Genomic DNA, 26,926 nt, shown 5'->3' with positions numbered 1-26,926 from the left:
GTGAGGTACAATGCCGGAATTTAATCAATGACGAAACACTATGATGGGGAACACACCGGAATCTAATTGATGATGAAGCAACCACTCTTTCATAACGCACACCTTTAGTACTTACCATCCTAGCTCCCTGAGTAATATTTAAAGTGTCTTTTACTAAAAATTTTGCAGCCAAAGTCCACACAAGCAGCCACCGACCATCCATCGTCGTATTTCAACTATTGGACAAGGTGCATTTCCTTATCTCCTTATCGATCACTGGGTATTTACCTCCATGTCCATCAATGGCCCAGCATGTATCAAACATTACTCACATGTCATACACTTGACTGTAACTCATTTCTGACCAAATGTTATATTTTTCTCCCATAACAAGCACGTGATAACCAGGTCAACTTTGGGCGTCAATACACGGCATTTGCACAATCGTTTCAATCAATGCATATCAAACCTCTGTGTTCTTGTTGCTGCTTCACCAGCTCCAGCGTCCTCTTCGACTTCAGGCGTCACGTGATCCCACAACTTGCCCATCTCTCCTAGGCAACACAAACCACTTTCACTTATTCTTTCCTAACTTTATCGTTAGTCAATTTTGTTTCACTAAAGACCCAGATGACCCTATAAAATAGAGGAAACAGAGAATTCTATCATTCACAGACGAATGCCAAAACCGATGTCACTTTAATCAATTCAACACCAGATATAGGAAATGTGTAATTCACTATTTGCACGCATACGATAGTATCAAGATTAGGGTTGCCAATCATTTCAATAGTCAAGAGAGCAAGTCGGGTTTTTTTCCGCGGCTCATCGGGTCGTTTTGGTGAGATTTCCCCACTTATTTGCAACATCCGAGCTGAAAAATTGAAAAAGCCACGTAGAAGCACACTTATCATCAACATAATCTCACGTCTTCTTTTGCAATACTAGAAGCCACTGGAGTAACTTATGTTACGTAATTTGAAAGTTAAGAAATTAAATGAGCAATTGAAAAGTTGATGCACCAAACAAGGCACCGTATGAATATTTCGGTGCTTCTATTTTTTCCTAAAATAAACTAAATAAAGTATTTTTGTTGTATGGGATACGAACAACGAATATTATCTTTCTTTCTTTTTTTTCACTTTGATGAGAACGTAAAATATGTATAGTACGAAAAAAGGGAGTCTTTTTAGACAATCCAAACACACCTTGGTTCAATTATATTAAACGTGTTGCTAGAACAATCTGTTTAATATATTAAAAAAATGGACCTTGAAAATTGCAATTTGTAAGTTCTGGGACCGAGATGGGGTCAAAGATATCTATGGGACAAAAAGTAAACTTACTCATCCTTGCCCCCAAGGCCTATGCTGTCCCGCACGCTATCCCTACTACATACTAAATTCAGTGTTTCTATACTATATGTCATTTATAAATTTAGGTCTACTGCTTGGCAATGATTTTATGTTACACTATCAAAGATCGCATGATACTAAATTTTAAATAAATATCTCAAAGTAAATTTAAACTTAAGAGAGATGAAGGACAAGATGAGCAAGGAGGTGAAACTCGAATGTTTTCGTCCCGACTGAAGGGCTCAATGGAGTGTTCCATTCATGATCAGCTCTAAACGTTACTCTTCATGCTACGAAATGTCCAGAATTTAACAACCTAGACCCTAAAATCTAAGGATGGCAAAGCCTATCATCATTCATCATAGCCTTGTCGACCCGTCAACCGTGCACGACTCTCTTAATGCAAAGTAAGAGCACCCGGTCAACACAAAGCTAGTTAAAGGTTCATTCAAAATATGACCCGAACTTGTAATCTCGTCATAAACGACTTGCATACGGGACAACCAAGCCCAAGGATGGACGTACCCAGTGAGTGGTGGACACAATTGCCGCGGTTACCTCTTTTGGTTATGCTAATTTGTCTTCAATTTTCAATGTTTTTTTTTTTCCAATTTTGCCGTCGTATTTCTAAATAATAAAAAAAGAGTATGCAGATGAGATGTTATTGCACATTTTATCAAATCCACCCCCCAACACACACACACTAACTTTACGATTATAATGATAAAAAACATGAAATCTTGAAGACATAATCTTTTTATGCACAACAAAATCTACAAAAATACCCTACTTATTAATCTAATTTTCGTGCATATAAGCCACATATTTATTCCTAAACTACTAAGACTCAATTATTTACAATTAGACCAAGGTAAGGGCGCAAAGTAAGCGATGTGAAATCAAGTGAGGATGAGAGGAGAGAGAGAGAGAGAGAGAGATGGATTAGGTCTAATTTACTTGTGAATCCATTTAATACCCATATTATTTTGAGTTTGACTATCCTAAATCTATTTATGACTCATCTATTTAATATAACTAACACATATAACAACCTAGCCCCATCAAATATAGGTTAATAAATGAGTTTATGATAAATTTTAATAGATCTATCACAAATGTTGGGAATTCTACATGTGTTAAAAGTTTTTTTTGTAAAGTTATGTACTCAAATAATCAGTTAAAAAATTTGACACTTAAGTAAACGTTTTTTAAGAAGTTGGTACTTAAGTAATTAAAAAAGAAAACGTTATCGCAGTCAAGTGCGTGCTTATCTCCTCACTGGCCCAAGTGCATCCCACATGATCCAACGGCTGAAGTCTATCGAGCCTACTACTGCAGGTGCAGGCAATAATGTCTCAGGTCTGAGAGCGCCACGTGGATCGCGGAAGTGGGACCCGAGAAGAGCAGCGTCCCAGCTCTCGTGATCTGGGGAGGAGCCTGCTTCGTGCCTTTCCCGTGAGGGGCCATCATTTCAGTCGTATCTCGAAACATGGGCCCACCATCGTCCTGGTTTTTGGGCTCTTTTTTGTTGGGTTTCCCCTTTAGTCTCCACTCGGAATCATTGTATGGGCTGATATCCAATACAAGAACCTTTCGAAGGTCCAATGATATTTATTTATCTCCGACATAACAGATCTTTTACTTGGTTGCTTTTTCTTTTTTCTCTTTTTTTTTTAGTTTAATCTCCGAGATACAATTTAATCGACAAAATGGGTCTCTCGACAAGGTTAGGGATTCATTTAACATGATGGTAGTGTAAACCAAATTTCAGTTTCTTCCTATAACTCGTGATCCGTTTTCAATTTCAATACATACAAACAAAAAAAAAAACGAATGGGAAAAAAGTCGAAAAGCCATGAAGTTATTCCTATTCCTCTCATTTTGTTTGCCAAATGATTTGTCTCATTGCCCTTAATTTAATATACATTGGCATTGATTCTAAATAATCGTTACCTACATCATTCTTGTCCGCCTGATAATCCTGACTCCTTTGAATATGACTTTCTCAACATACCCTAGATTTCGAGGACATGCCACATGACTAACAATTGAGTATGCAGAAGAAATGTTATGCTTAATAAGGATTCATTTGTTTCACAAAAAATAAATGATTTGCAAAACACTTTCATAAATTTATTGTTTGTATCGCTTGAAATGAGAAAGGAAATTTACTTGTGAATAGAGTCATTCTCGGTGACCCAATGAGTTGTGATTTCCTTACTCTCAGTCTCACTATTGTTGGAATGTTTGAAGATGTGCTTGAAGGTGTTCTAAGCTTAAATGAATGCAAAGGATCATGATTTGAATGTTTGAATGATCTCTGGAAATTTGTAGCTGTTCTAACCTTTAGGTGTTTAATGATAGATATTTTCATTTTCGACAAAAACATTTTCATAAATGATAATAATATTTTTGTTCGTTCATTTTTTGAAAGAGATACGCGTGATTATTTTAAAAAGTATATAATTTTCAAATCATTCATTTTTCTCTAAACAAACCAAGGTTAAGAGTCAGATTGGTCTAATGATCACTCATATACAGTTCACATTATACAAATTGGCTTATTTGGTATCAAGGAAATGTAAACGTTATTTGCTTGGTCTCCCAGAGTGTCATCCACAAAGTCATTTTACATGCATGGCATATATGTACATGCGCTATATAGACCTCTTCTATATAGATCTAACTTCATAACCCTAGTTAATCCTAGATTTAATAATATCAGGAACCCACGATTTGATAAAAGTACTGTTATCATCACCGTGAAATTATCATATTGCAGATCAGAATTGTCCTCTCACACGTCGTACATTTTGTCTTTAGTCCATATTATTTTGACGCACAATCATTTTCTTTATATATATATATATATATCTCCCCCATCATTATTATATTCGAGGCAAAAATAAAAAGTTTAACCTGCATCCGATTCTTTAGCATTCCAAAGATATGCTGCATCATTCGAATTTTTTTGTTCTTATGGACAAGGGAAAAAAAAAGCTTTCCAAAAGGAGGGAGAACATCCAAACCAGACAAAAAACATCATGTCAATAGTGGGACAATCTCGACACGACAACATTTATTCGAAATTAAGATACGAGCAAAAATCATAACTATACCAATTATAGTATATTTATTTAAATTTTTTTGGACTTTAGAAATCTTAAATTTATAATATGTGATACATTTACTCCCCATTAAAATTCTATCAGTTAGCACCGTTAAAACTCTACCTACATAGACTCTAAAAATTAAACAATGTTGACATGGTACTCACAAATGATATTATTTTGACTAAAAAAATCATCTAACGAAATCTTGATAGAAAGTAAATATGTCACATAAATATAAATTTAGGGCTTTTTATGTTACAGAAAAAAGTTTAGGATAAATATACAACAATAAGTTTAATAATGAGATTTTTTATGTCATCAAAAAAAGTTAGAGTAATTGCGTCACAATAGATATAATTTGAGATTTTTAATAGTTTTTTTCCCTTAGTAAAAGTGTTACCGAGATATAGCAAGAAACAAAAGGGCCAAGATCGAAGTAAATTCCTTTTACGCTGTTAATTTTAAGTTCCACGAGCATTGATTGAGATATTCCCACAGCATCGTCGTCTTTTCCTCTCTATCCTTTCTTATTATTTTGTTATCTCAAGTTCCATATATTTCTTGTTCCCATGGTAGATTGTTCCGTCAATCATCTCCGCATGTAATTTTATTACGATGATGCCGTTTTCAAGATATACCCTAGTTAGTTTTCGAGCTTCGTGGTTTTTTTGTTACTTTGGATCGCTACGTAACTTGACAATGCCCTCGTGCGCGTAAGCCCTGGAGCATAGCGGAGCATCTTGAACCCTAGAGATCACATTTGATATCACAAGAGATAATTCATATTTAACCTCGCAGAATAAGTTAGGGCTTCTAATAAATAACAAGAAAAGGGGCAAAAGCAAGAATAACTTAGACGCGTAGGAGGGAATTGCAATAATGTCTTAGACGCGTACGAGGGAAGAGCAATAATGTCAATGATTTCCATGAAGGCAATCTGAGTTTCGCGAGAGAGAGAGAGAGAGAGTTTTGAAGAAGCAGCATGCAAGAATCTGGCAACAGAAGAAGAACCCGTGAACACGGTATGTGTGGCCCATCGTGGGTCTTTCGTGAATGAATGAATCCTATAATAATGATAATAATAACAGCAAAGGTCGCTCTGTTTCAGACACATCGAAGCCAAAAAATCATATAAAAGAAGGGCATAATGAACAGGTGAACAGCTGTAAGTGGATGTGGTCGCCAGATCAGCTGTAATAGACTTGCCAAAGGCTCACAGATTTTTGTCACCATTGTTTCGTCACAAGCCCTAATCTCTCTCTCTCTCTCTCTCTCTCTCTCTCTCTCTCTCTCTCCCTCTCCCCTTCATAAGAATCATGAGAGGACCAAGCATACACACGACCAAGATCATGTCTAATGATCTTGACAGACTTCAGCACTTGGTTAGGTGGGGGTAATTACTTTTCTATAGAATGAGACAAGGGATTGCGCGCAGGATGTGGGCTTTGTTCTCATTATTCTCAGTTGGTGAGTACATAGGAAGTGGCAAATTCCCCCCCGGGAGAGAGAGGAGGAGGGGGGGTTTGCTGGGGAAGAGTACCTTTCTCGTACATTTTATTGGCCACACGGGTAGTGCTAGGGTATACTAAAAAGTATATACGCCGGATTTGGAAACTAGTCAGAGTACCGAAGGAAATCCCATCTTTTCTTTGGAAGCTGCAAAGTCAACCATCTTCCTGGATGATTAGGGCGATCCTTGTGCATGCCTTTTCTACAAGGGAAAGATCCACTACCATGTTCCGTGTCGTAACAAATCTCGTCCGTTGTCGTACTTTAGCATCACTTAATTAAATTGGTGATTTTGGATAAATGAGACAAGAGATGGCGACACAAATGGGGATAGACGATCTTACAACTCTTAAAGACATCATCGGTAGTCTCTCTTTAGCCGCCCAATAATTAGTCAAAACAAAAGCATATGCCAGTCTTGATTAGGCACCTTAAATTAATGGCATATGGAAAGTGGTTTATGTGATACTTATCTAATTTTTTAATGATACTTTGAAGCATGATTGGGTTGGATTGTATACCTTAAAGCTTTGACACCCTGAAACTTTTGCCAACTCGAGCAAGATGTTCCTCGCATCAACCTGAACCTTTTTTTTTTTTTTGCCTTAAAGGAGAATCACGAAGGATAAATTTCATCTTATCACAAAAGAAAAGCAACATGAATCTTCCTCACTCCCAAAAGCCAATTTGATATAGAAAAGATTTAGATCAAAAGAGCCGACATTGGATTCCATTGTTCACAAGAGTGAGCCAAAAATTCAAATGCAAGCTCCCATCAAATTATTCAAAACCTTACATCATAATCTGGAATGCATCACTTGATATGCAATCATTTATGGGGGTAGCTTGAATATACCCTTGAGTGCCTCTCTTTAACCTTTACGGGCTAAAGTGATGGTTAGCTTGAGGCCACGCATGCCCTCTGGAGAAAGGGAATATTATCTCTCTCTTGCACTTTTCTTTTTTGGGCAACCTTGATTGTATATAGTCATCTATATGTGAGAATGAAATCTCATGAAGATATAGATTGTCATGCAAAGGTAGTTGACAAAATGAACAGGAAGAATAAAAGGGTCTTGCACACAGTCTCTCTTTACATGGCTTTAGGTTGAGGTTTGGAATAATAAAAGTTAAAGAAGAAGGGGAAAGAAAAGAGGGAAGAGACCTTCCGAATTTGCCTTGGTGGGGTTTGCTTGTGCACTTTCACCAGAGAGAGAGAGAGAGAGAGAGAGAGTGGCTGGAAAATTTCAGCATCTATAAAATGTGGTGATTATTCACATAGTTTAGCAATGGCAAAGCTAGAAGAAGATGCTAATGTTTCATGTAAAAATATATGGATATGTAAGTTTATATCTTCAGAACTAGGAAACCTAACCTCTAAAACTAGCCAAGGAAGAAATATGGAATCCTTAAATATATTATGGGGGTAATGTTAGACATAGAAGCATGTGCACAAAGAGATGGTGATGTGACAAACTAAGAGTTAGGTTTGAGAGTTATGTTTATTTAATATGTTACACAAATCCGTCCTATCATTTCATAAATCAATTCCATAAAAGATCTTACATATATGGCATGATGCATTAAATAAGCATTATAAAAGGTAACATAGAATTTGATACATTAGGTAGATTAAAAGAACTTGATATTATATTGTATCAATTATCATACACGGATAATGTACTTTTGGAGAAAATTATAAATAAAAACAAGATTCAGGCAATTGATGATTCAATCATGGTTTTGTGGGGTTCCAAAAAGTTCAAAGGGCATCACTCATCTTTAGCAAATGCCTTTGCCTCCACTTGAGCTTTATAATCTTGCTCATTCTCCAAGGTATGATGTCTCAAAATGCTCGCGTAGGCTTCTTTTTAATAAATCATTCCATTCAAATCAATACACTTTTATATCATCTTTAGCATTTGGGCATTTTATAACAGGAACAAAGGAACAGACAGGAAAGTGCCAACGTCATATTATATATTGATTATTTAAATAAAAATACGGAAAAATCCAGTAGGGAAAAAAAGAAAAAGCAACTAAAAAAAAAAAAAAAAAAATGTAAACATGGCCTATGATGAGATGGTGAATTTCCCCAAAAAACCAAATAATGATAAAAGATGGCGAGGTAGGAATTTTCCTATTGTAACTCAAGATAAAAATTTCACTTATAAAATCGTATATGCCTTCCTCATTTGTGTTACTCGATCTGATTCTTGGAGTTTTTAAATCTGATTGTAAGAAATTGTGTCAATTCTTGATAATTTTGAATTAAGTTATATCGTCTTGTATTTTGTTCAATTTGAATTTCTCTCGTAGAATTTATGATGTATTCGAATGTTGGGCTTCCTGTCGTGTCAGAAATATCATCCTTACTTGCGATTCTCTGTCTCTCTTTGCAGCTTCTTTAGGAGTTTTTCTTAACTCCTCTTTTCTGAGTCTTATTGCAACATCATCCTTTTTTCTTTATATATATATGTGTGTGTGTGTGTGTGTATTGCTAATTGCCAACCTCAGCCTCCCGGCCCTCCCCCGTGGGTCTGCCACTGTAATCATGATCTTTGTCTGGGCCTTCTCTGCACACATAATTATCTGCAACAAAGCTTCTGAATTTCTTTTACTTCCTTTTCTTTTTCTTTGACCTACAGATTAAAGATTCTCTCTCTCCCTTTATGCAAATTTGCGGTATATAAAACGACACAAACGAGAGGGTTTTTGGGAAGTAGTAGCAGCAGCCGAGAGAGAGAGAGAGAGAGAGAGAGAGAGAGATGTTTTTGAGGAAACGCACATCACCATCTTAATACTGTGTCTGCTCTTTCCGTGTTTTGATTCATGCATGGTGTGAGGGAGTGATAGAGTGAGTTAAAGTTTGATAGCTCTTGATGGGTCTTCGGAGGGTTACGTATGAGCTCCCATCGTAGCTTCAGCCTTTGCTTAGAGACAAGCAATCCATGTGTGTTAGACAGTGACCTTGGAGAGTAGCCCATCATTGCCATCTCTTCACGAGAGAGAGAGAGAGAGAGAGAGAGCTTTCATTTTCATTTTTGTTTTCTTCTGGTCTAAATTCATGTCTTTGTTTTAGCTACCCAATGAGTGACGCCTTTCTGTTTCTCCTCTGTGGCCTATATATTCCTGCACTATTTGTCACCTCCCATTGACTAAACTGCTCTTCATCTCTAGCTTAGCCGACACTCCCCACTTCTCTCGAATCTTTCAAATATGCAAAATATAGGACCCTCTTAAGTATATAATGAGCCAAAGTTTGAATTACACAAGATAGAGATAGAAAGAAAAGCAGAAGAAAGAGAGATCAAGATCAAAGATTTCTTTGTTGATATTCCCCCTCCCCCCTTCTCTCGGATCAGTCTTTGCCTTTAAAAGACCATGTTTCCTGCAACCATGTCGAATTCCACTACTTTGTCTGATGAAGCAAGTGTCTCTTCTGGTGCAAGAGTGTTGGATTTTTGCAGCTTCAACCACAACACCGATACTACCAACAAGAACAACCAAGAAAATTCACTGCAACAACAGCCTCAACAACTGATCACCACCGTTCACAACAACTCTCCACAGCATCAGCAGCAGAAGAAGATCAGGAAGAAGAGAAGCCTCCCCGGAAACCCAGGTCAGTCGTTATTAATAGCCACTAGATTTAATAAAAAAAAAACGAATACCCACTTTATTTAGTAAAACTTGTATAGCATCTTCATTCGTAATTAATTAAAGAGGAGGAGAAAAATTAACATGTTGGGTAATCAAGATTCATCCTTTCTTGGCAGACCCAGATGCAGAAGTGATTGCGCTGTCCCCAAAGACCCTCATGGCCACGAACAGGTTCGTGTGCGAGATCTGCAACAAGGGCTTCCAGAGGGACCAGAACCTGCAGCTCCACAGGAGAGGCCACAACCTCCCATGGAAGTTGAAGCAGAGGAGTGGCAAAGACCAGGTGGTTAGGAAGAGGGCTTATGTGTGCCCTGAGCCTACCTGTGTCCACCACCACCCTTCGAGGGCTCTCGGTGACCTCACAGGGATCAAGAAGCACTACTGCAGGAAGCATGGAGAGAAGAAGTGGAAGTGTGAGAAATGCTCCAAGATTTATGCGGTCCAGTCTGATTGGAAGGCTCACTCCAAGACCTGTGGAACCAGAGAGTATCGATGTGACTGTGGCACTCTCTTCTCCAGGTAATTAATCATCATTTCGATTAATTAATTATTGTAATTACTCTATTTCTATCTCTCTCAACAATTGATCTCTTATTTTCCCTGATTTTGTTTTAATTGTTCTTTCATAATGTCTCGTTTAGTAAATGCTATTTGCTTCAGCAGCTACTGACATTCAACATTAAATACCGATGGTTCTGGTCAAACATGCAGCCTTCTTGTTATGCATTTATAGGATGGTTACGTACCCAGTTTTTGTTGACACGCTTCGAATGCCTAGCATCATCTTGATTTTTGCAAGAATGTATAATGGTGAGCTTCAATTTGCATGGGATTTATGTGGGGATTATGCCCTCCACTGAGGCCAAGTGTCTATTGCTATGGTGATATTCCAAGAAAAAAGTGAGAGAAAAATATAAGTATCATTCTCGGTAATTAATGAAATGATTCATTTTTGAAGTGAATCATTTCCCCAGTGACCCTTTATGGGTAAAAATGAGCTGGTCTTATGTAAGCTTCTGATGAATCTTGCAGTTCCTGAGAAACGAAGCATGCATACCCTCTCTCTCTCTCTCTCTCTCTCTCTCTCTCTCTCTCCCACTCTCGCTCTATTCTTCTGTATCATCAGCCAAAAAATAAAAGAAAAAAGAGGGAAAAGTGAGGTAATATTACTACTTTTCGGTACTTAGGAACTGCAGTCACGAGGGCAATGATAGAGATTTCTTCTTGCTCGGTGAAAAAAGTAAAAGAAGTTCAACTTTATTTGGAGCCATGAAAAGTCCTCGACGATCTGCTTTCTCCATTGGGAAAAAAAAAAGTTTATATTTTAAAAAATGCCATTCATTAATTCATGCTTTTTGCAGAGAATCCTCTTAAACGACTGTGGAACTTTCGTCACCATGAAAACTGTCGAATCTGCCATTGCCAATGCTGACCAGTTTGCCCGTATACTCAGGAAAACAATAGAATTGCACATAAATCTTTTCTTGGGTTTGCATAGACAATGATACGCACCTTTCTTTTCTTTTTGGGGTTGCACAATTATCTTGAGTAAGGTGGTGGATCCACTCGAATTATTTGGCACCGATTTCGAGATTTTGAGCCGACTGTGTCTATGTCCACACTCCCATTCACATTTTGCATGCACATGACAATCCTCTCTCTTTCTCTCTCTCTCTCTCTCCCCTTTTATGTTGACCATTCGAGAAAACTCCTCCTTTGTGTCTGTGTACGCTTTAATGACGTCCTTAGGTGCCTTTTCTAATCCTCATGCGAAACTGTAGGCCCTCGCTGTATGGTGATGATTTCTTTCTCTAAAGTCATTTGACAGTGGTGGTCTAGTTCTTTTCTAATTGTTTCTTCTTCTTTTTTCTTTGAAAGATTTTCACTTATTGCGTCCTCCCTTTTTGCATGAACTTCCCAAATCCCGAGAGCTTCATTATTTGTGTGCTTTGTATCATTGACTGTTGCACGAATGGAACTTACAATTAAACTCCTTAGTGAGATCAGCGTCACTGATGCATCATAAGTGCCTCGCTTCCTCAACTTATGACTTACTAATGCTCTTCTAATAACACCAGTAAGACTCGGGAGCATACCTTGAATAATTAGTACATCCTTGTAGAAGCCTGGGAAGTTCTTCCTTGGGTTTGTGTAAAAGATTAAGTCGATCATGGTGCAGAAAAGTATTGCGACTTAGAATACAAGTCAATGATGAAAAAGACATGAACCTAACGTTCTTCTAGCATTTAAGAATGGATGATACTTGTGGTGTTTTCTTGTATCAGCAATCACCTTGACAATTGAAGTGCTATTTATAAAGATGCATGGAAAATCATAAAAACCTTGCAAATACACTTATTCAGTTCGTTTTGCTTTAGTAACATCAGAATTCACATTATTTACACACACATGTATAACTTTTTTTTGCATATCTTGCAGCCCTCACCGTGGAAATAAGCAGTTTTATTATTTATGGAAAATAAAGTTAGCCATATTGCCGGTGTTGGATGTGAAGTGTGGACAATAATGGTTCCACAACCTTTAGGGGTTCATATTCATCCATTACATTAGCCCTTCATTCTCTATCTTTATAGAAAGTTTGAATAACTCATCCAAATCATTCTTTGTTGTACACAGGAAGGACAGCTTTGTGACACACAGAGCATTTTGTGATGCACTAGCTGAGGAGAGTGCAAGGCTCTCGGCGAGTCAACTTACCACCGTTGACCCAAATATCCCTCTTCACCACCGCCACCTTCACCCACCGCCCACTCTCTTCCCTCTCCCCTCCTTCCTCTCCAACCCGCCACCGCAGCCAACAACCCACGTTTCGCTCGCCCCTAACTGGGATCCACCCCAAAACCCTAGCTACCCTCCGCGGGTCCATGTAAAACCTGAAACCCTCCGTTTCCAAGTCCCTCTGCTCTCCTCACAACCACAACTCATCTTTCAAGAGCGGCCCAGCCACAAGGCCATGATCACCACACCCTTCCAAGCCCTCCACGGCACTGCTGCTGGCACATCGCCGCACCTCTCCGCCACCGCGCTGCTCCAGAAGGCCACCACCATGGGCTCGGTGGCCACTTCTGCCATTGGCCACCATCATCATCATCACTCAGCTCGCTCGGCCAGCCACATTGCATCGCTCAGTGTGGGGGCTGACTATGGCGCACCAAGTGTTCCCCCAGAGCTCGTCAAAGAGCTGGCAGCATCACCACTGGAGAGCCTTGGGGCTTGGCGGAAGAGCGACGGGTTGACCAGGGACTTCCTGGGGCTGACCGGAGAGGTCAACGCCGGGAGCGGGAGGGTCAACGTGGGGGACTTGCTAGGGTTCACTAAGGGGATGGAGCTTCAACAGGCGTACAAGCGCGAGCAATCTGCGTTGAAGATTAGTGACGGTTTTGGCTTTGCGGATCAGAACAATGCAAGCTGCTTCTCAGACTTGGAGTGATTGTTGAATTCGAAATATGGCATGACCAAAAACAGTAGTAATCTTCAGTGGGTTTTTAGTGTTTTTTAACTTTACGGTGAATCTTTAAGGCGTGGTGGGTGGTTTGACAGCCATCTAATGTCATTGGGAAAATACTAAATGAAAAGACACAGAGGAAGAAAAAAAAAATTAGGGTTTTTTCCCTCGTCAAGTAGGCATTATCTTGTTGGAGTTAATTATTTCTTGGGGAATTTTCATATTCTTTTAGATGCATAATTTTGTTACTTGTGGAAGAGTGATGCATTTTCCTTAGTCTAGACTTTGTTTTTACTTAAAACTATCTTCCCAAGCGGAAGCAACAATGCTTTCTATACTCGAAGCTTGACAATTACCCTTTTACTGGACCACCCACTAAACATGCGAGTAATTACATGTGACAGAGAGAGATTATTGCTTTTCAATTGATGTCTATCTATAATGTCTCATCAATCAGCACTCAGCAGTAAAAAATTAATGGGCGTTTATTAAGGGTTTAATATTGTAAAATTTATATTATGTACACCTCTGGTGTGTATGAGGATAAATTGCACAATACTTGTAAATCAATGAGCTTGTATAGACATTATAATTATTATTAATTATCTCTTGCAACCTCATTAGTTGATCCGCCCGAACTTGTGGAATTTATTTTTAGATAATCTCCATGCACAAAATAAAATAAAAATAAAAATGCAAGGTTATGTTTTATTTATTTAGTTAAATGACTCGAGAGTTTAAAAACCATCTCACGGACAATGTGACTTCAAATTGTGCTTGCGTGAACTCAAGGTCATTTTCAAGCTATAGAAGTTTAGGAGGGTACTGAATTCGATGCATATGCATGAAAATTGATTGAGATGAAAATTCGGACATGAAATATTATTCAAAAAGAAGAAGAAGATTGAAGTGACACACGTTGACATTATTGTCCCTATTATCAATCTACTACAAAAGTTTCGTGCCTCTAACTTGCCAAAACAAGGCATGACATAATAATGTATGGAGTAGATGATTAGGTAAGCATGAATTAAAAGAAAGAAAATAGTGACAAAAGATAGAATTGATTCAGAGGGTATGCCAAGTTCAGTACCATCAAAGCAGTCGAAATAACTATAGTTCAAGTTGAACTAAAGCATAATATGTGTTCAATTCTCCTAATTGTAACAAAGATATGTCAATGTACTTAATTGCACCAACTCCTTTCCAATATGGTGAATATACTTCATAGTTTACTAAAGATCACTTTGAGGGCCTTTAAAGATCTCTACAACGGCCAATACTTCATTTTAACGTATTTTATTTGTACTTTTAATATAAAGTGCCTTCATATAAAGAAAAAAAAAACTTAGAATTTTAACATACATTGTTGAATTTTCATTTTCAATCTTGTGATTCGATTATTTAGAATCGATATCTCAAAAAAAATTATAAAAATCTTTATTATCCTAAGCACGTAGGGAGAGAGAAGTCTAAGAAGAATTATGAAAAAGAATTAAAAGACAATTTTCACTTTTTTATAGAAAAAGTAAGAGAGTATATTCTTGGGATTTAATCGAGGATGGCAAAGTGACCAAGATAAGACAAGTACGAGGGGGTGATGTGAGCATGTCGGTGGAGCGGGCCCCACACGACTTACACACTAATAATAGCGGTTGACGATCTAACCCCTCCTTCAGTCCTATCCAAGCCAGCCAAGGTGACAATGACTGCCCTCATTTCTTTGAATAATTCGAAGAAAATAAGGAATGAAAAAGTTTTCCCATGCATCCACATTAGTCAAATTATTGACAAGGATGATAATAATAGTAATAGTGATGATAACAATAATATCACCCAGTCCCAATGAAAATGACTGCTCTCATGTTCTTTGCATAATATATTTAAAATATTAATTGAAGACGTTGGTATCATCCTATCAACTTTCTAGTGAAATCTACTAAAGCCGTATGAACTCATATGAAATATTCAGGATTGATGGACTATGGTAAGGACTAATGACTATCTAAGATAGTAATCCTACAAGATAATAAACAAAATTCTTATGTACAATAAAGAAGTCGATAAGTCTAACTCAAAAGCAAACCATTCTATTAAACATGTTAAATAAGTGCCTCCAAACAATTAAGCTTGCAAAAAAATGCCAATTATCAAAGCTATTGAAATTCATATCTTCTTAAGGAAATTCTGTAGTTTTTGCCCTCACTTACTTCACTTTAAATTATCAAATTTAATATCAAGTTACTAGGGATAGAAATATCAAAAATGCCATAATTTCATACGGTATTCACTTAAGTGTTATAACTTCTTTTTTTTCGATATCTTAAATGGTATAATTTTTAAGAAATTTTTTTTTTTTTATGACCCAGGAAATCTCGAAAGTCGACAGCCAGCGGGAAGAACCTGGGGCTAATGCAAGCTAGCCACCATACTCACGCCGGCGGTTAAGTTACCAAGTAACGCCGCTAGGATTCGAACTTGGCACATTTCGTGGGAAGCACAAAGCTCAAGCTAACTACGCCACCGCAGTGGCTAGTAGAAAATATTTATTCATGTAAGTGCCATAAAACTTTTATAGAGAAGATAATGCGCAAAAAGTTAGCATCCCTAATCTATTTGCAAGGTGATGTAACATGGGCCATCTTAGGGTTATGACACACATTTTGATGGGAAGTTCTTGCGAGAGCTTGAAAAGGAGAGAGAGAGGAGTAACGTAGCAATTGGACAGGTGGACTGAAACACGGGGGTCTACAATGCATCATCTGATAAGAGGACATCGACCTGCCAAAATCCTGATGGGACGTAAACGCTTGGCGAGTTCGAGGAAGCGAGACGGGTTGAGGCCAATTGCTAAAAACCCTTATATGGTTTAAGAGGAAAAATTATTTAAGATGTTTTAAATTTATTACAGAAATGTCAATTTAGTTCTAAATTATCTAATTTAATTAACTTAATTTTAGCTTTTGATGATTTATTTATATAGTCTTTCCGATCAATTTTAATCGGTAATCACTGACATGAATGTCGGTGGTTTTAGCTCATATTAACATGGACCATCTCGTTATAATTTTTATTGATTTTTTATTTTCTTTCTTTTTTCTTCCCTTATCTTCTAAGATCAGTGAGGGTTGTGACGACCCTAGCTAGGCTTAGTGGAAAAAAAAAAAAGGAAAAGATAGAGAAAAAAAGAAAAGAAGATAATCAAAAAATTATTAAAAAATTCGCAAAAGTTTAAAATTTTTAAATATTATATAAATTACTAATGTTAAAGCTAGTCGTATCACGTAATATAGCCGGTGTCCAAATTAGCAATTTTAGACCAAAATTAAATGGAAAAATTACATTGGCAAATTATAAAAAAGATTTAGTATTCAATTGACAAAATCAAAATGCTTAAAATTAAATTAACAAATATAATAGGCTTAGGAATTCTTAGATAATATCCCTAGTTCGAGATGAGTTCGGGATTTAATATCAAATATGAAATGTGTAACTACTAAAATGCCCCCTCTTTTCTTTACATTTCATAGGTGGTTGAAAATATAAATATTAGGGTTTGCCCAAATAGTCACCATTCCCGCGTGGGAAGAGAAAAGTGGGGGGTTCGAAACCCCACATTCTAAAGAGACTGAAGTAGGGATGATTAGTTTTAAGTGTAAGTTTTGACTCACATGTCTTATAAAGAGATATAACAAAAGTCTAAAACTAAATTTTGCTTGGAGATTAAATTGAGAGCTAGAGTAGGACTAACAAAAAATGAAAAAAGAAAAAAAAAAAAGAAAATATAAACATTTTCCCCTTACTCTATTAAAACTCTCAACGTTCCTACGAAAATTTGTGACCGTTAACCACAAAAAATTTGCATAATATAACATATTTCAACCAGCCACTATTTCACACTTCACTTCTAATTGTTGGTAGATCTTTGATTTCTATGAAATTCATTTAAAAAAAAAAAACATTCTGAGACTCCATGAAGATTGACAACGAAAATTTCGAGTAAATGGTTGCCATTATTTGAAGATTTGAGGTTGTGTATTATATCTTACATAAGATTATTGTTCATTACAAAACTCTACAGCAAATTGCGGGCATCCAACAGGAGCTGGACTACTTTAGTGAGACGGGTTCGGGATATTACATTTGAGCTGGTAACGAGTTTTGAGACCCATTTGGAGAACAACGAGAAGTTAATGAGACATTTTCGGTTATAGTTTTCCTTGGGATGGTCTAGGACAAGGTGGAGGGAGTGTAAGAACTGTTGAGGGGCACGAGCTCTTCCCTAATCGCATGCAGATATAGAATTAAGTGCAATCAAAATCTTGGTCCGAGTGGATTCATTGCGGTGACAATAGAAAATATCGTGATAGAATTTCATGTGAAGCATATAATTTTTTTTATTTTCCTGAACTTTCTACACATAGTTTATGAATAATATCGTGATAGAATTTCATGTTTTCCAATATTTATGTGTACTTGGTGATAATCACACGTCGTTGTTCCATACAGACATCATTTTCCAAGGACACCACCGGATTTCAATCCTGGAAGTGACATAGTGGTCTCTCTACTGGACCACAAGGGTTTTTGGGGGGGAAGTCAAAGCTGAAAAGAGAGCAATTGAGGACTTTCGGTTTTGACGGTGGCGATGCCTTGACTTGTGAGGAAAATCACTAGTTTAAGTCAATTACATCCAGTTAATCTACTTATTACAAGCAAAGAAGAAAACCAGCTACAGGAGTTCGATCAAACACTGATTGGTCGAAAAGATTAATCGGTTCATTTCAGTTCAGCTTAGTATTTTTTATTGGGATATCAACTTCCTTTTAATTTACCATTTGAATTCAAACTAAGGATAATTGTCTAAAAAGTTCTAGACCTATCATACAACAACCAATTTGACCCTAAACATTTTTACTATGTCAATTTAGTCCCAAACATATTGACTGCTGTCAATTTAACTATAAACTTTTTCATGACTCCGGGTGATTTTGGCCAAAATCGCTAGAAGGACTACAATGCAAATCATCAAAATGTTTAGTACAAAATTGACAAATTGTCAAAAATGTTTAAAACTAAATCAGCATAATTGAAAAATTTAGAACCGAATCGACTGTCATACAATAGTTTTAGGACTAAATTAGCACATTTGAAAGGTTTAGGACTGAATTAGCCACTATACAATAGTTTTAGGACTCTTTTGGATAATTTTTCTACCCAACCTAACTCAGCGACTAATCAAAAATCAATTAACTAAGATTTTTACTGGCAAAATCATTTATTACAACTACAGATAGCTTCTTTCAAGATGACAAGTTGGAGTTTGGCTCAAGTTGGATATTAGCAGCAGCAGCAGATGGCATGTTCTTCATGTGTTTTAACTATTTAGACATCTATGCCTATTCATCCTGTTATATTCTGTAGGGTCAGTTGGATTCGGCGGGTCTTGTTTCTGGACATCTTGCTTATTGGTTCAGCAAACTGGTCCTATATCAATCTCATGACTCGTATTCTACAGAAAGAATCAGATTTTCTGGTTGTTTTCGGTTCGATATTTTGAGTGTCGCAATTGCTAGCATGTAAATAGGGACTTACAGCAAATTGAAGCCATTAGTTTTGTTTGTCTGTGTGTGTTATTAGTTGGAGTTGAAAATAAAGTTTTCCCGCTAAAGTAAAGCCGAACCGCAAAAGCCCCGGGAGGGGTTGCGGTGGGAGAGAGAGAATTAAAGAGTTGAACTGGGTCCATGAGGGGCGTGGTATCCTATGTTATCAAGGTACATTCATATGCTTCCATATCATATGAATGCAAACAAAAACTGGGGTCCCAGAAAAACTAAAGATGGTTGTCAGCTTGCACCTTCAACTCAATTTACGTACATTTGAACCCTGAATCTTTAATTCTAAGAATAATAAGCCAATCAATCATTTTCAGTGAATACCCTGAAGTGATGAGATTCTGCTTTTGGCACTTAATTTCTATAGAGGGGATTACCTTCGAATCACAAAACTAAACAGCAAATCACCTTGGAAGATAAGCTCAAAAAGTTATCAAGACCTAATGGCCCATAAAAACATGGACACAAGCATCTTGACTTTTGGTTATACTAGTGCTACTGCTAACCTAGCTCTAAGTGACTCGATCCCTTGAATGGATGGGCAATAAGACAGTCCATAATGTCCACTCTCGCGACCCCAATCCAGCACAGTGGAAGCAATAATGCAAGAAAAAAGGAAAAATTAACCTCCTTTTGTTCCAAAAGGGGAAAAAAATGGCTGCTTTGGATATCCCAAGCATCTCACTTTTATATCTCCAAGCCCTTTTTTTTTTGTTGAATGCTAGGAATTTACCAATTCCAAGAAATTCTTTTCCTCATCACCCACTTTCTTTTCGAGAATTTTTGAAAATAGCGCCAGAGGGATAACGGAAGAAGAAAATCTAAGGACATGTGACCTTTTCTAAAGAGGAGGTAAAGAGAGGCTGCTAAAAAAAAATGCTGTAATGCGAGCGTGAGTTAAAAAAGGCAACTAAGTTGATGGTGTATGTGAATTTGTGCCCAGTGGTGCTGGTGATGGTGGTGGTCCGGGACAAGAAAGTGGTACTACTAAAACCAAAAGAAAGAGAGAGGCAAAGAAAAGAAGAGAAAAAGAGAGAAGAAGGGATGAGGAGGAAAAAAAAAGATAAAAGAAACGAAGCACACAAGAGAGAAATGTCAACGGCTATCCGAAAAAGATGCTTCAATAGAAGTATAAAAGTTCTGAAGTATTACCCACATTCCTCTCCAGTCCTCTTTTTTTCCTCTTCAAACTTTATCAATTTCCGTGCATCTCCCCATAAAACGTTTGACAGATTTTTGTTGGCAGCGTAAAACCTGCAAACAAGATAACAAAAAGAAGACTTAATTTGGCACATAAGCAGAAACCAAATTTCAGAAAATAAAAGTAGGCAAAGAAGGGATCGACCTAACGCCTTGGACCACAACCATTTGGATGCTTAACTCTTTTAGAAAGGCTGACAATATTGCACATGTGTGACCCTATGCATATTCTAATTCTACATGCTTTACCTCCAAATTCCAGCCCCATTTAGTAGGTTGGTCTGCTTGAATTTAGAAAATAATAGTAAAGAATTCAAAATGCCAAATTTTCTTGAAAAACCGAAAGCTTTTCGGCCACTTAGATATAAACGTAAGTGAATAAAATGAGAGTTCCCTTAACTGATATCCAATTCACACGCAAAGGAAAAGTGCTAGCATATGATTCCATAAGGTGCCTACAGCTTTGGCATAACAAAAAGGGAAGTTCTTAGAATAACAATGCATATTCAGCACCGCCTGAGAGAGAGAGAGAGAGAGAGAAGGGGAGGCGGGACCTAGGGATTAATGAAAGAAAGTTCGAGGGTGAGAATTAGGGTATATCCTAGCTTTTAAAAAGTACATGTATAAGTTGCAGGGTTTTAGGTTAAATACATGCCATTTTGCCCCATAAAAAAGATGTCACTTTCTTTCCCAAACTTCTTTTTTCTCATAATCTTCTCATGAGGCACAACCAGACAAACCAAAAGCTTCTCTGCAAAATTCCCCACTCTCACCTTTCTCACGGACAAGCAGTTGTGTCAGCTTCCATCAGGGAATCTCATCTCATCTCCTCTCAATAAACCTTCCTTTTGCACCTTTTTCTTTCTTCCAATCCTCATCATTGCCAAACCTTCTTTCCTTCCTTTGCTTCTGCTCTTCCCCCCCGGCGCTCCCCCCTCCTTTAAGCTTCTGCTGCAAAATCCCTACATAGAACTCATATTTCACAGTCCTCTCTCGTATTCCATTGGAATTAAACAGTGCAACTTCCAAAAAGGAAAAGGGTGATCTTTTTGTCACCACTTGAGAAAGACTCCCGATATAATTCTAACCAGCCAGTTCTGATAATAATAACTCATCCCATTAATATGTATACTTTTCTTCGTCCCAAATTTTTTAGGGCATGTGATGGAAGAGAAAAATAACAAAGAAAGATGAATAACATGGCAGTAAAAGGGTAGAGGAATACACTAACATCAATTTAACAACAAAGAGAAAGAAACCTACTGAAATTGCTAGTAACTCTTAGCATGTTCAGAACCAGTACAGAGTACCGTAAATCAGGAAATCAGTTCTTTCAACCCCATAGAACATCTATAGCACCCAATACTACAGAATTTTTTTATCATTCAGCTCCATTTTCCCAACTCACGCTTTTTTTTTTCTTTTTTTCCAAGTAGGTTTCAGACTTCCACCCTCCATATAATTTTTTTTTGAGAAAATATGAACTGTAGAGATAATAACTGTGGAGATAATGTTCCAAATTCCAAGTTCTTGTATCCTGCAAAATTATGGACAGCTGAAATTCAAAAGTACCATTCAGGCAAAAAGCTTCCTATAAGATATGCATCTTTTGTCAGCACATGGTATCTCGCGGGACCAAATTCTTTAACAAAGCTTTCTCGTTCGAATTTTACCAGCAGTCACAATCCATCAAAGTTTCAGTCCAAGATATCTGAATAAAACACATTCCTTAATGCACAGTGATTCTTATAACAGCACATCACCCTTTTGAACACTCATTAAGCATATTTTAATTATGTAAGTACAGGGAACAGTGAACAAAATGGGAAGACTAATCAAAGCTTAAAACTGGAAAGTGTGATTCATTGGGTGCTGAAGAGTATAAAATGTAAAATTATTGATTAACCTGCTAATCAAACATTCATCAAATTCATATGATCCAAGTGGTAAAGTGAATGGTATAGATATGGCAAACTATAGTCATTCTATAAAGTGTTGTAGCTTATGCATTTGATACTATATATTCTAACGTTGCAGCACCTGACAGCACTGTAAGTTGGCACAACAATGAGGGCGCAATGCAGGCATTGTGAAGTGTTTGCTAAACTTCTTGAAAAAAACTACACTATCTCTTTTCATAGTTATGATTGTTGCGTGGGAACTATACCAAATGCTCTCGTAATATAGAAAGTTTTGTTTTCTTGGCGAAGGTGCAATTACAGGCTGATTAAAATCTGTCATTTGAACTGCCCTAGTGGTGGCGGCGGCTTCCCATGCATAAAATAAGAATGACAATTGCAGACGAATTTTTTTTTAAAAAGTCATGTCTGAGACTAAGTTCGAGAAAAATCCAATCTCAATAATGGATACATCAATGTCAAGAAAGCATAGCTAAAATATCATGCACAAAAAGGCATCTACACGATATATTACTGCCTCTAGCAATATTTTCCAAATCAAGCAACCAGGAGGCTTGAAGACACCAGATCCTTCTGGTCTTGTATGCTTCGCCTAATCTATATAAGCTCCGTCTGAATAATGCGATTTCCTAGTGGTTTCGCTTGTTGCTCCTACAGGCTAGAGATAAAATAATCTTCGCACTCCAAATTGGCTAACAGTGTGCTATTATCAAATCGATGTAGAAGACGGCTGTTCTTCCTTTTGTTTCCAAGAAACACTACAATAGTTAGTGCTATACTAGCAAAAGTGCACAATATTTAATTTTTTGAGATATCAAAGGAAACATTGTTTTAAACAAAACATTTCATTCTGGAAATAATTAGCTCAGTTGGAGGGCCTATATGATGATCTTCTTATAGGCCCGATAACAGTCCATGGGTCTTGTCCCATAAAAACATTAGGAGATCATGGTCCAAGACAAAAACTATACCATCTTCCTTGGTCTTAATAACTCAAGTAATCCACCGATGTTATGGCATTTTGTTTAACTCAAAACAATCTGTTATCTAAGCAACATACTTTGAACAGCAGGTGATTTGTCAATGATTCACAATAAAATCACAAGACAGTAAAATTTTCAAAATTCAAAAGGCTCCAAAATACCTGCAGTGCTAGTAACATTTACCTGTTCATGGCCTCCCATTTCTGAACAAGTTCACTGATAGCAGCTGAAAAAGCACCAGCAAAATCTTCCAGGGAGGAAATTATCCAGAGAATCAACACTTCTCAAATGACATATCTACCAATATTCGTCAGTGATATCTGACCAATGAAAGCAAATAGTGCTGCTGAAGGAATGGAAATACTAACATAGCACACATGTTAAGAGAGTATTTGAATGACTTCAAAGCTGATATACCAACAGTTTTCAGCAGAAGAGTAACCCAAAGAAGATAATATATCACTGCTTCTGGGGCTAGCACCTTATCCATTCCTTTCGTTCTCCAGGAAAAAAACAGAAGAAAAAAGAATAGAAAACAACAAAGCCAGCATCCAGTAGAAGAGCAAAGGAACAAAGGCAAAAGAGCAAATAAGAAACAAACAAGAACTCAAGTACGTCCAAAATAATTTGGACATATACGAAGTGATCTTCAAGAAAGAATTGAATCTTGTCTCATGGAGAACGTCATATGTGAAGCTCCATAGCCCAATCAAGTAAAAGTGAATCATACATCCTTAAACAGGATCTAAAATAAGGAACGAGGCAAGACAGATGGACAAGTTATAAGGAATCATATTATGAAAAGTAAGATCGTTCCAAATATTTGACCGTCTTCTTGCTGTTACATAAGAGATGAAGTGGCTGGATGAAAACAGAAAAAGAAGAGTCCTGTCGTACTAAATGATTGAATAACATATGAGGCAGTTCTCATTAAGCTTCAAGAGAAATATTACAGAGTCAACGGAACAACTAAGAGATAAATATCAACAGTTAGTTTGATATGAACAGCTGGACAATAAAAATACAGACTTGCCACAAGTTCACAAGAAAAAATCCAAATGATATCTAGGTGTAAGCCCAAAATTTTGGCTACAGATACTCCGATGTAAAAAGATTATCTGCGGATGTAATGTTTGTACTCTTGATCATGCAAAAAGAACAGCACAACATACTGGGAGTGTAGAGTGGAGAGTTGGATGTTAAGGACCAAGTCACAAACTTCTCCTTTGTGGATGTAGTCGTCTCTCTCTTTAAGTCTTCTCACATATTGCCTGGTTCACAGCATGTACATTATGGCCAAGTATAAGTCTGATCTGGCAAAAACATTATAGAAACAGAAGTAAGATTTCTAAAGGAACCATCTTACGCCTCAACACTTTGAAGGAGCAACTTCAACAGACATCACCTAATGGCCTTATCAGAAACACTTGTAACCAATACTTTCATCATTAGCAAGCTCATTGTTGTGCACTTAATATCCTGTCAAGCCAGCAGGCTTAATCAACAGTAAATTATCTCCTATTTGCAGATTTAAGAAAGAGATCCCTGCATCATTTCTTTCTGAAGCTCAAAATGAAACTGAGCAAATGAAAAGAAAAAAAAATATGGCGCAGCATATCAAGTGTGATTACCTGCTACAGTCAACTACACTCGAGTACCCCAAAGAGATAGTTCCATCCTATATCAATATTCATCAGATTTCTGATAAACGTCCACGACTATAATCATCCTACATTAACAAGGGATAGTCAAGAGAAGTGAAGAAGAGACCCCTTGTATCACATAAAGCACTATTTTCCACCACATACAGTCATTATAACACAGGACATCTGACGGATTAGCTTGTTTACAGTTAGAAAACAGTAACTAGATCTTATAGACTGCAGGAGGGGATGCTAGAATTAAAATCAACAGCAATGGTCCCCAAACCCAACATCACCCCAATTAAGTTTATAGATAAAGGTTCACTACCATTTGGCATGTAACCATTAAGTTGATGACAACTAACTCCTGAAAACACAAGCATGCAAATTGAGATTGAAATTGTATCTTGTTAAACTGCATGAGCAGAGTCCCCCTCCAAGCTAAAACATCACACATACGTAAGAAACAGAAAATCTTAGAGATTCTAACATGAGATTCAGTGATAAATCAGAAAAACGTCTTTCTTAACCAACCCGCCTGGGTAGGCAGGTCAATCTGAATACTGAATTTGATATGTCTGTTCCACATCCAGCTTTAGTCAAAGGGTCTATCCAACCCAGCTATCATGGTTAGCATCAATTTACATATGGATTTCTCGCTTGAGTGGCGTAGGCAGCAGTGCAGATTAGCAGGCCTTTTGGGCGTTAGGATTAGACTCAAAAGGTCAGAGAAATTCAAAAGGCCGTGCTAGCAGAAACTTATGTTCTTTCGCTGCTGAAATCTTACCTTTTAAAAATGACGACCCCCTTAAGAACAACTTTTCTTGTACTCTCGGTAGGACAAAGAATTGATAACCTCCATGCAGCTCAAGCAGCCCGATCAGGCAAATGCAAGTAAACACGTTCTCCTCTACTTGTTCACTGTAAATCAATATATAAGATCCCTTCTGGCTATTCGTTTTTCAAGCAGCAAATACACATATCCTTTGCATCTGAAACCAGTCGAAATGTCACTGTTGAATAGCCGAGTTCAAATAGTCAGACAGCTATCCACAGCTTTTGCTTGAACATCATTTCCAGTTTTCCACATTCTATCTTCCTGAAAGGCTATCCTTGATAAAGTTATGCCCAACCTCCAATACCAAAGATAGCAAGTATTGGCATACTGGCAAACAGTGGCAGATATTTGGAGTTGGTAGAGATGACTTTCTGTATTGATATAATTTTTAACACTTTCTAGAATCGGTACTCAGACTCCACTGCCCCTATACTGCCGCTTCAAAAGAAACACTACCTTGTCGCTAATGGAAAGATGCAGGAACCTGAGCTCTTACATCTTGAATGATAACTGATAGACCATCACAGCAGTTTCATGAGTAAGCTGTGAAGAAAATTTTGTCACTACTACAATAAAAGGAAAGACAATGAGAGGCTCAACTCATCTAATCTCCCACTTATTGACCTGCTAATATCATCTCTAGTCAAATTGTATATCCTCCATGACTCAACATCATTAGACTTCAGAGAAAAAACCAGTGAGAAGACAATGTTGACTTTATATCAGGCAACTGTCTCCTTGCCTACAAAGGGACGACTGACTTTGATCTCTATACACGCACTATCCATGTGTCGACGGGCATGACTACAGCAAGCTCAGCTCATAGGCAGCCCCTTTGTCCATGTGAAGTGGAATCTTCCCCAACTGCAACAAAGTCTAATTCATCCCCCTGGCATTTCCCAACTGCAGTTTCCGTCGCTCCATCATTTCAGAACAAATGACCGATCAATGACAAGGTAAGGGCCTATCCGGCACACGAAGCACGCATCAGACGGTTCGATATAAAGGGTTCGATCCCAACATCCAGCATTATCCACCCAGTCAAGCTCACACAATGCCTGCTGTCACCAGCATAAGGCACCGCGACCCATTGCATCCTCGGAATTCACCTACGACAGTAACCGAACAATGCGGAAAACTGAAGAACCAAGCATGAAGATCACCTGCCCGTGAATGATTCGGCATTCGAATTCGCCTTGATACGTCTCCGCCGACCAACCCATTTGGCGCGGGAGTCTCGTCGCTCTCGGATCCCGCATTCTCGCTGCCCATGCCGGGATTCTCCCGCGAGCTCGCCATTTTCATCGACCTAACTTGCCCGACGAGATCGCTCTCGTTTCTGTTGTATGACGAAAGGAAAGGAAGTGAAGTGGGAGAATGGAGCGAAAATTACTCTCATAATTTTTCGCTAAAAATAAGCAATTTAAGGAAGAGCTAATAATATAAAAAAATCCCAAACTAAAGCAGCCATCATAAATATACCCAAACTAGTCCAAAACGTTTACACTTATAACAAATTGACTCTTCATTGGTTTCTATTAAATTTTTACTATTAAAATACTAAGTTGGATCAGATGTGATAGTTGACAATGTATCAGTTTAGAGGTTTATCCTCCATCTATCACATTTGTATTAGTTTATAA

General features: G+C 37.6%; 1 protein-coding gene and 1 long non-coding RNA gene across 2 annotated transcripts; one reads left to right on the top strand and one right to left on the bottom strand.

The window, feature by feature from the left end:
* The first annotated feature begins 8,672 nt into the window (after window positions 1–8,672).
* On the top strand, window positions 8,673–13,342 carry LOC104427232 (protein indeterminate-domain 12). Its single transcript, XM_010040355.3, has 3 exons — window positions 8,673–9,581; window positions 9,736–10,138; window positions 12,257–13,342. The coding sequence occupies exons 1-3, from the start codon at window positions 9,341–9,343 to the stop codon at window positions 13,068–13,070; spliced, it is 1,458 nt and encodes a 485-aa protein (XP_010038657.1). The 5' UTR covers window positions 8,673–9,340; the 3' UTR covers window positions 13,071–13,342.
* Window positions 13,343–19,258: 5,916 nt separating this feature from the next.
* Window positions 19,259–26,668, bottom strand: LOC108957481. The gene is made up of 5 exons (XR_001984247.2): window positions 25,233–26,668; window positions 24,434–24,531; window positions 22,986–24,281; window positions 20,674–20,862; window positions 19,259–19,954 (listed from the first exon to the last, which is right to left on the bottom strand). It is a non-coding gene; the product is annotated as an uncharacterized LOC108957481 (long non-coding RNA).
* Between the last annotated feature and the right edge of the window lie 258 nt (window positions 26,669–26,926).

Source organism: Eucalyptus grandis, chromosome 2 (genome assembly GCF_016545825.1).
Source record: "Eucalyptus grandis isolate ANBG69807.140 chromosome 2, ASM1654582v1, whole genome shotgun sequence".
NCBI classification, from domain to species: domain Eukaryota; kingdom Viridiplantae; phylum Streptophyta; class Magnoliopsida; order Myrtales; family Myrtaceae; genus Eucalyptus; species Eucalyptus grandis.
Note: the sequence above shows the minus strand (reverse complement) of the source record. Positions and strands in the feature narration are given on the sequence as shown.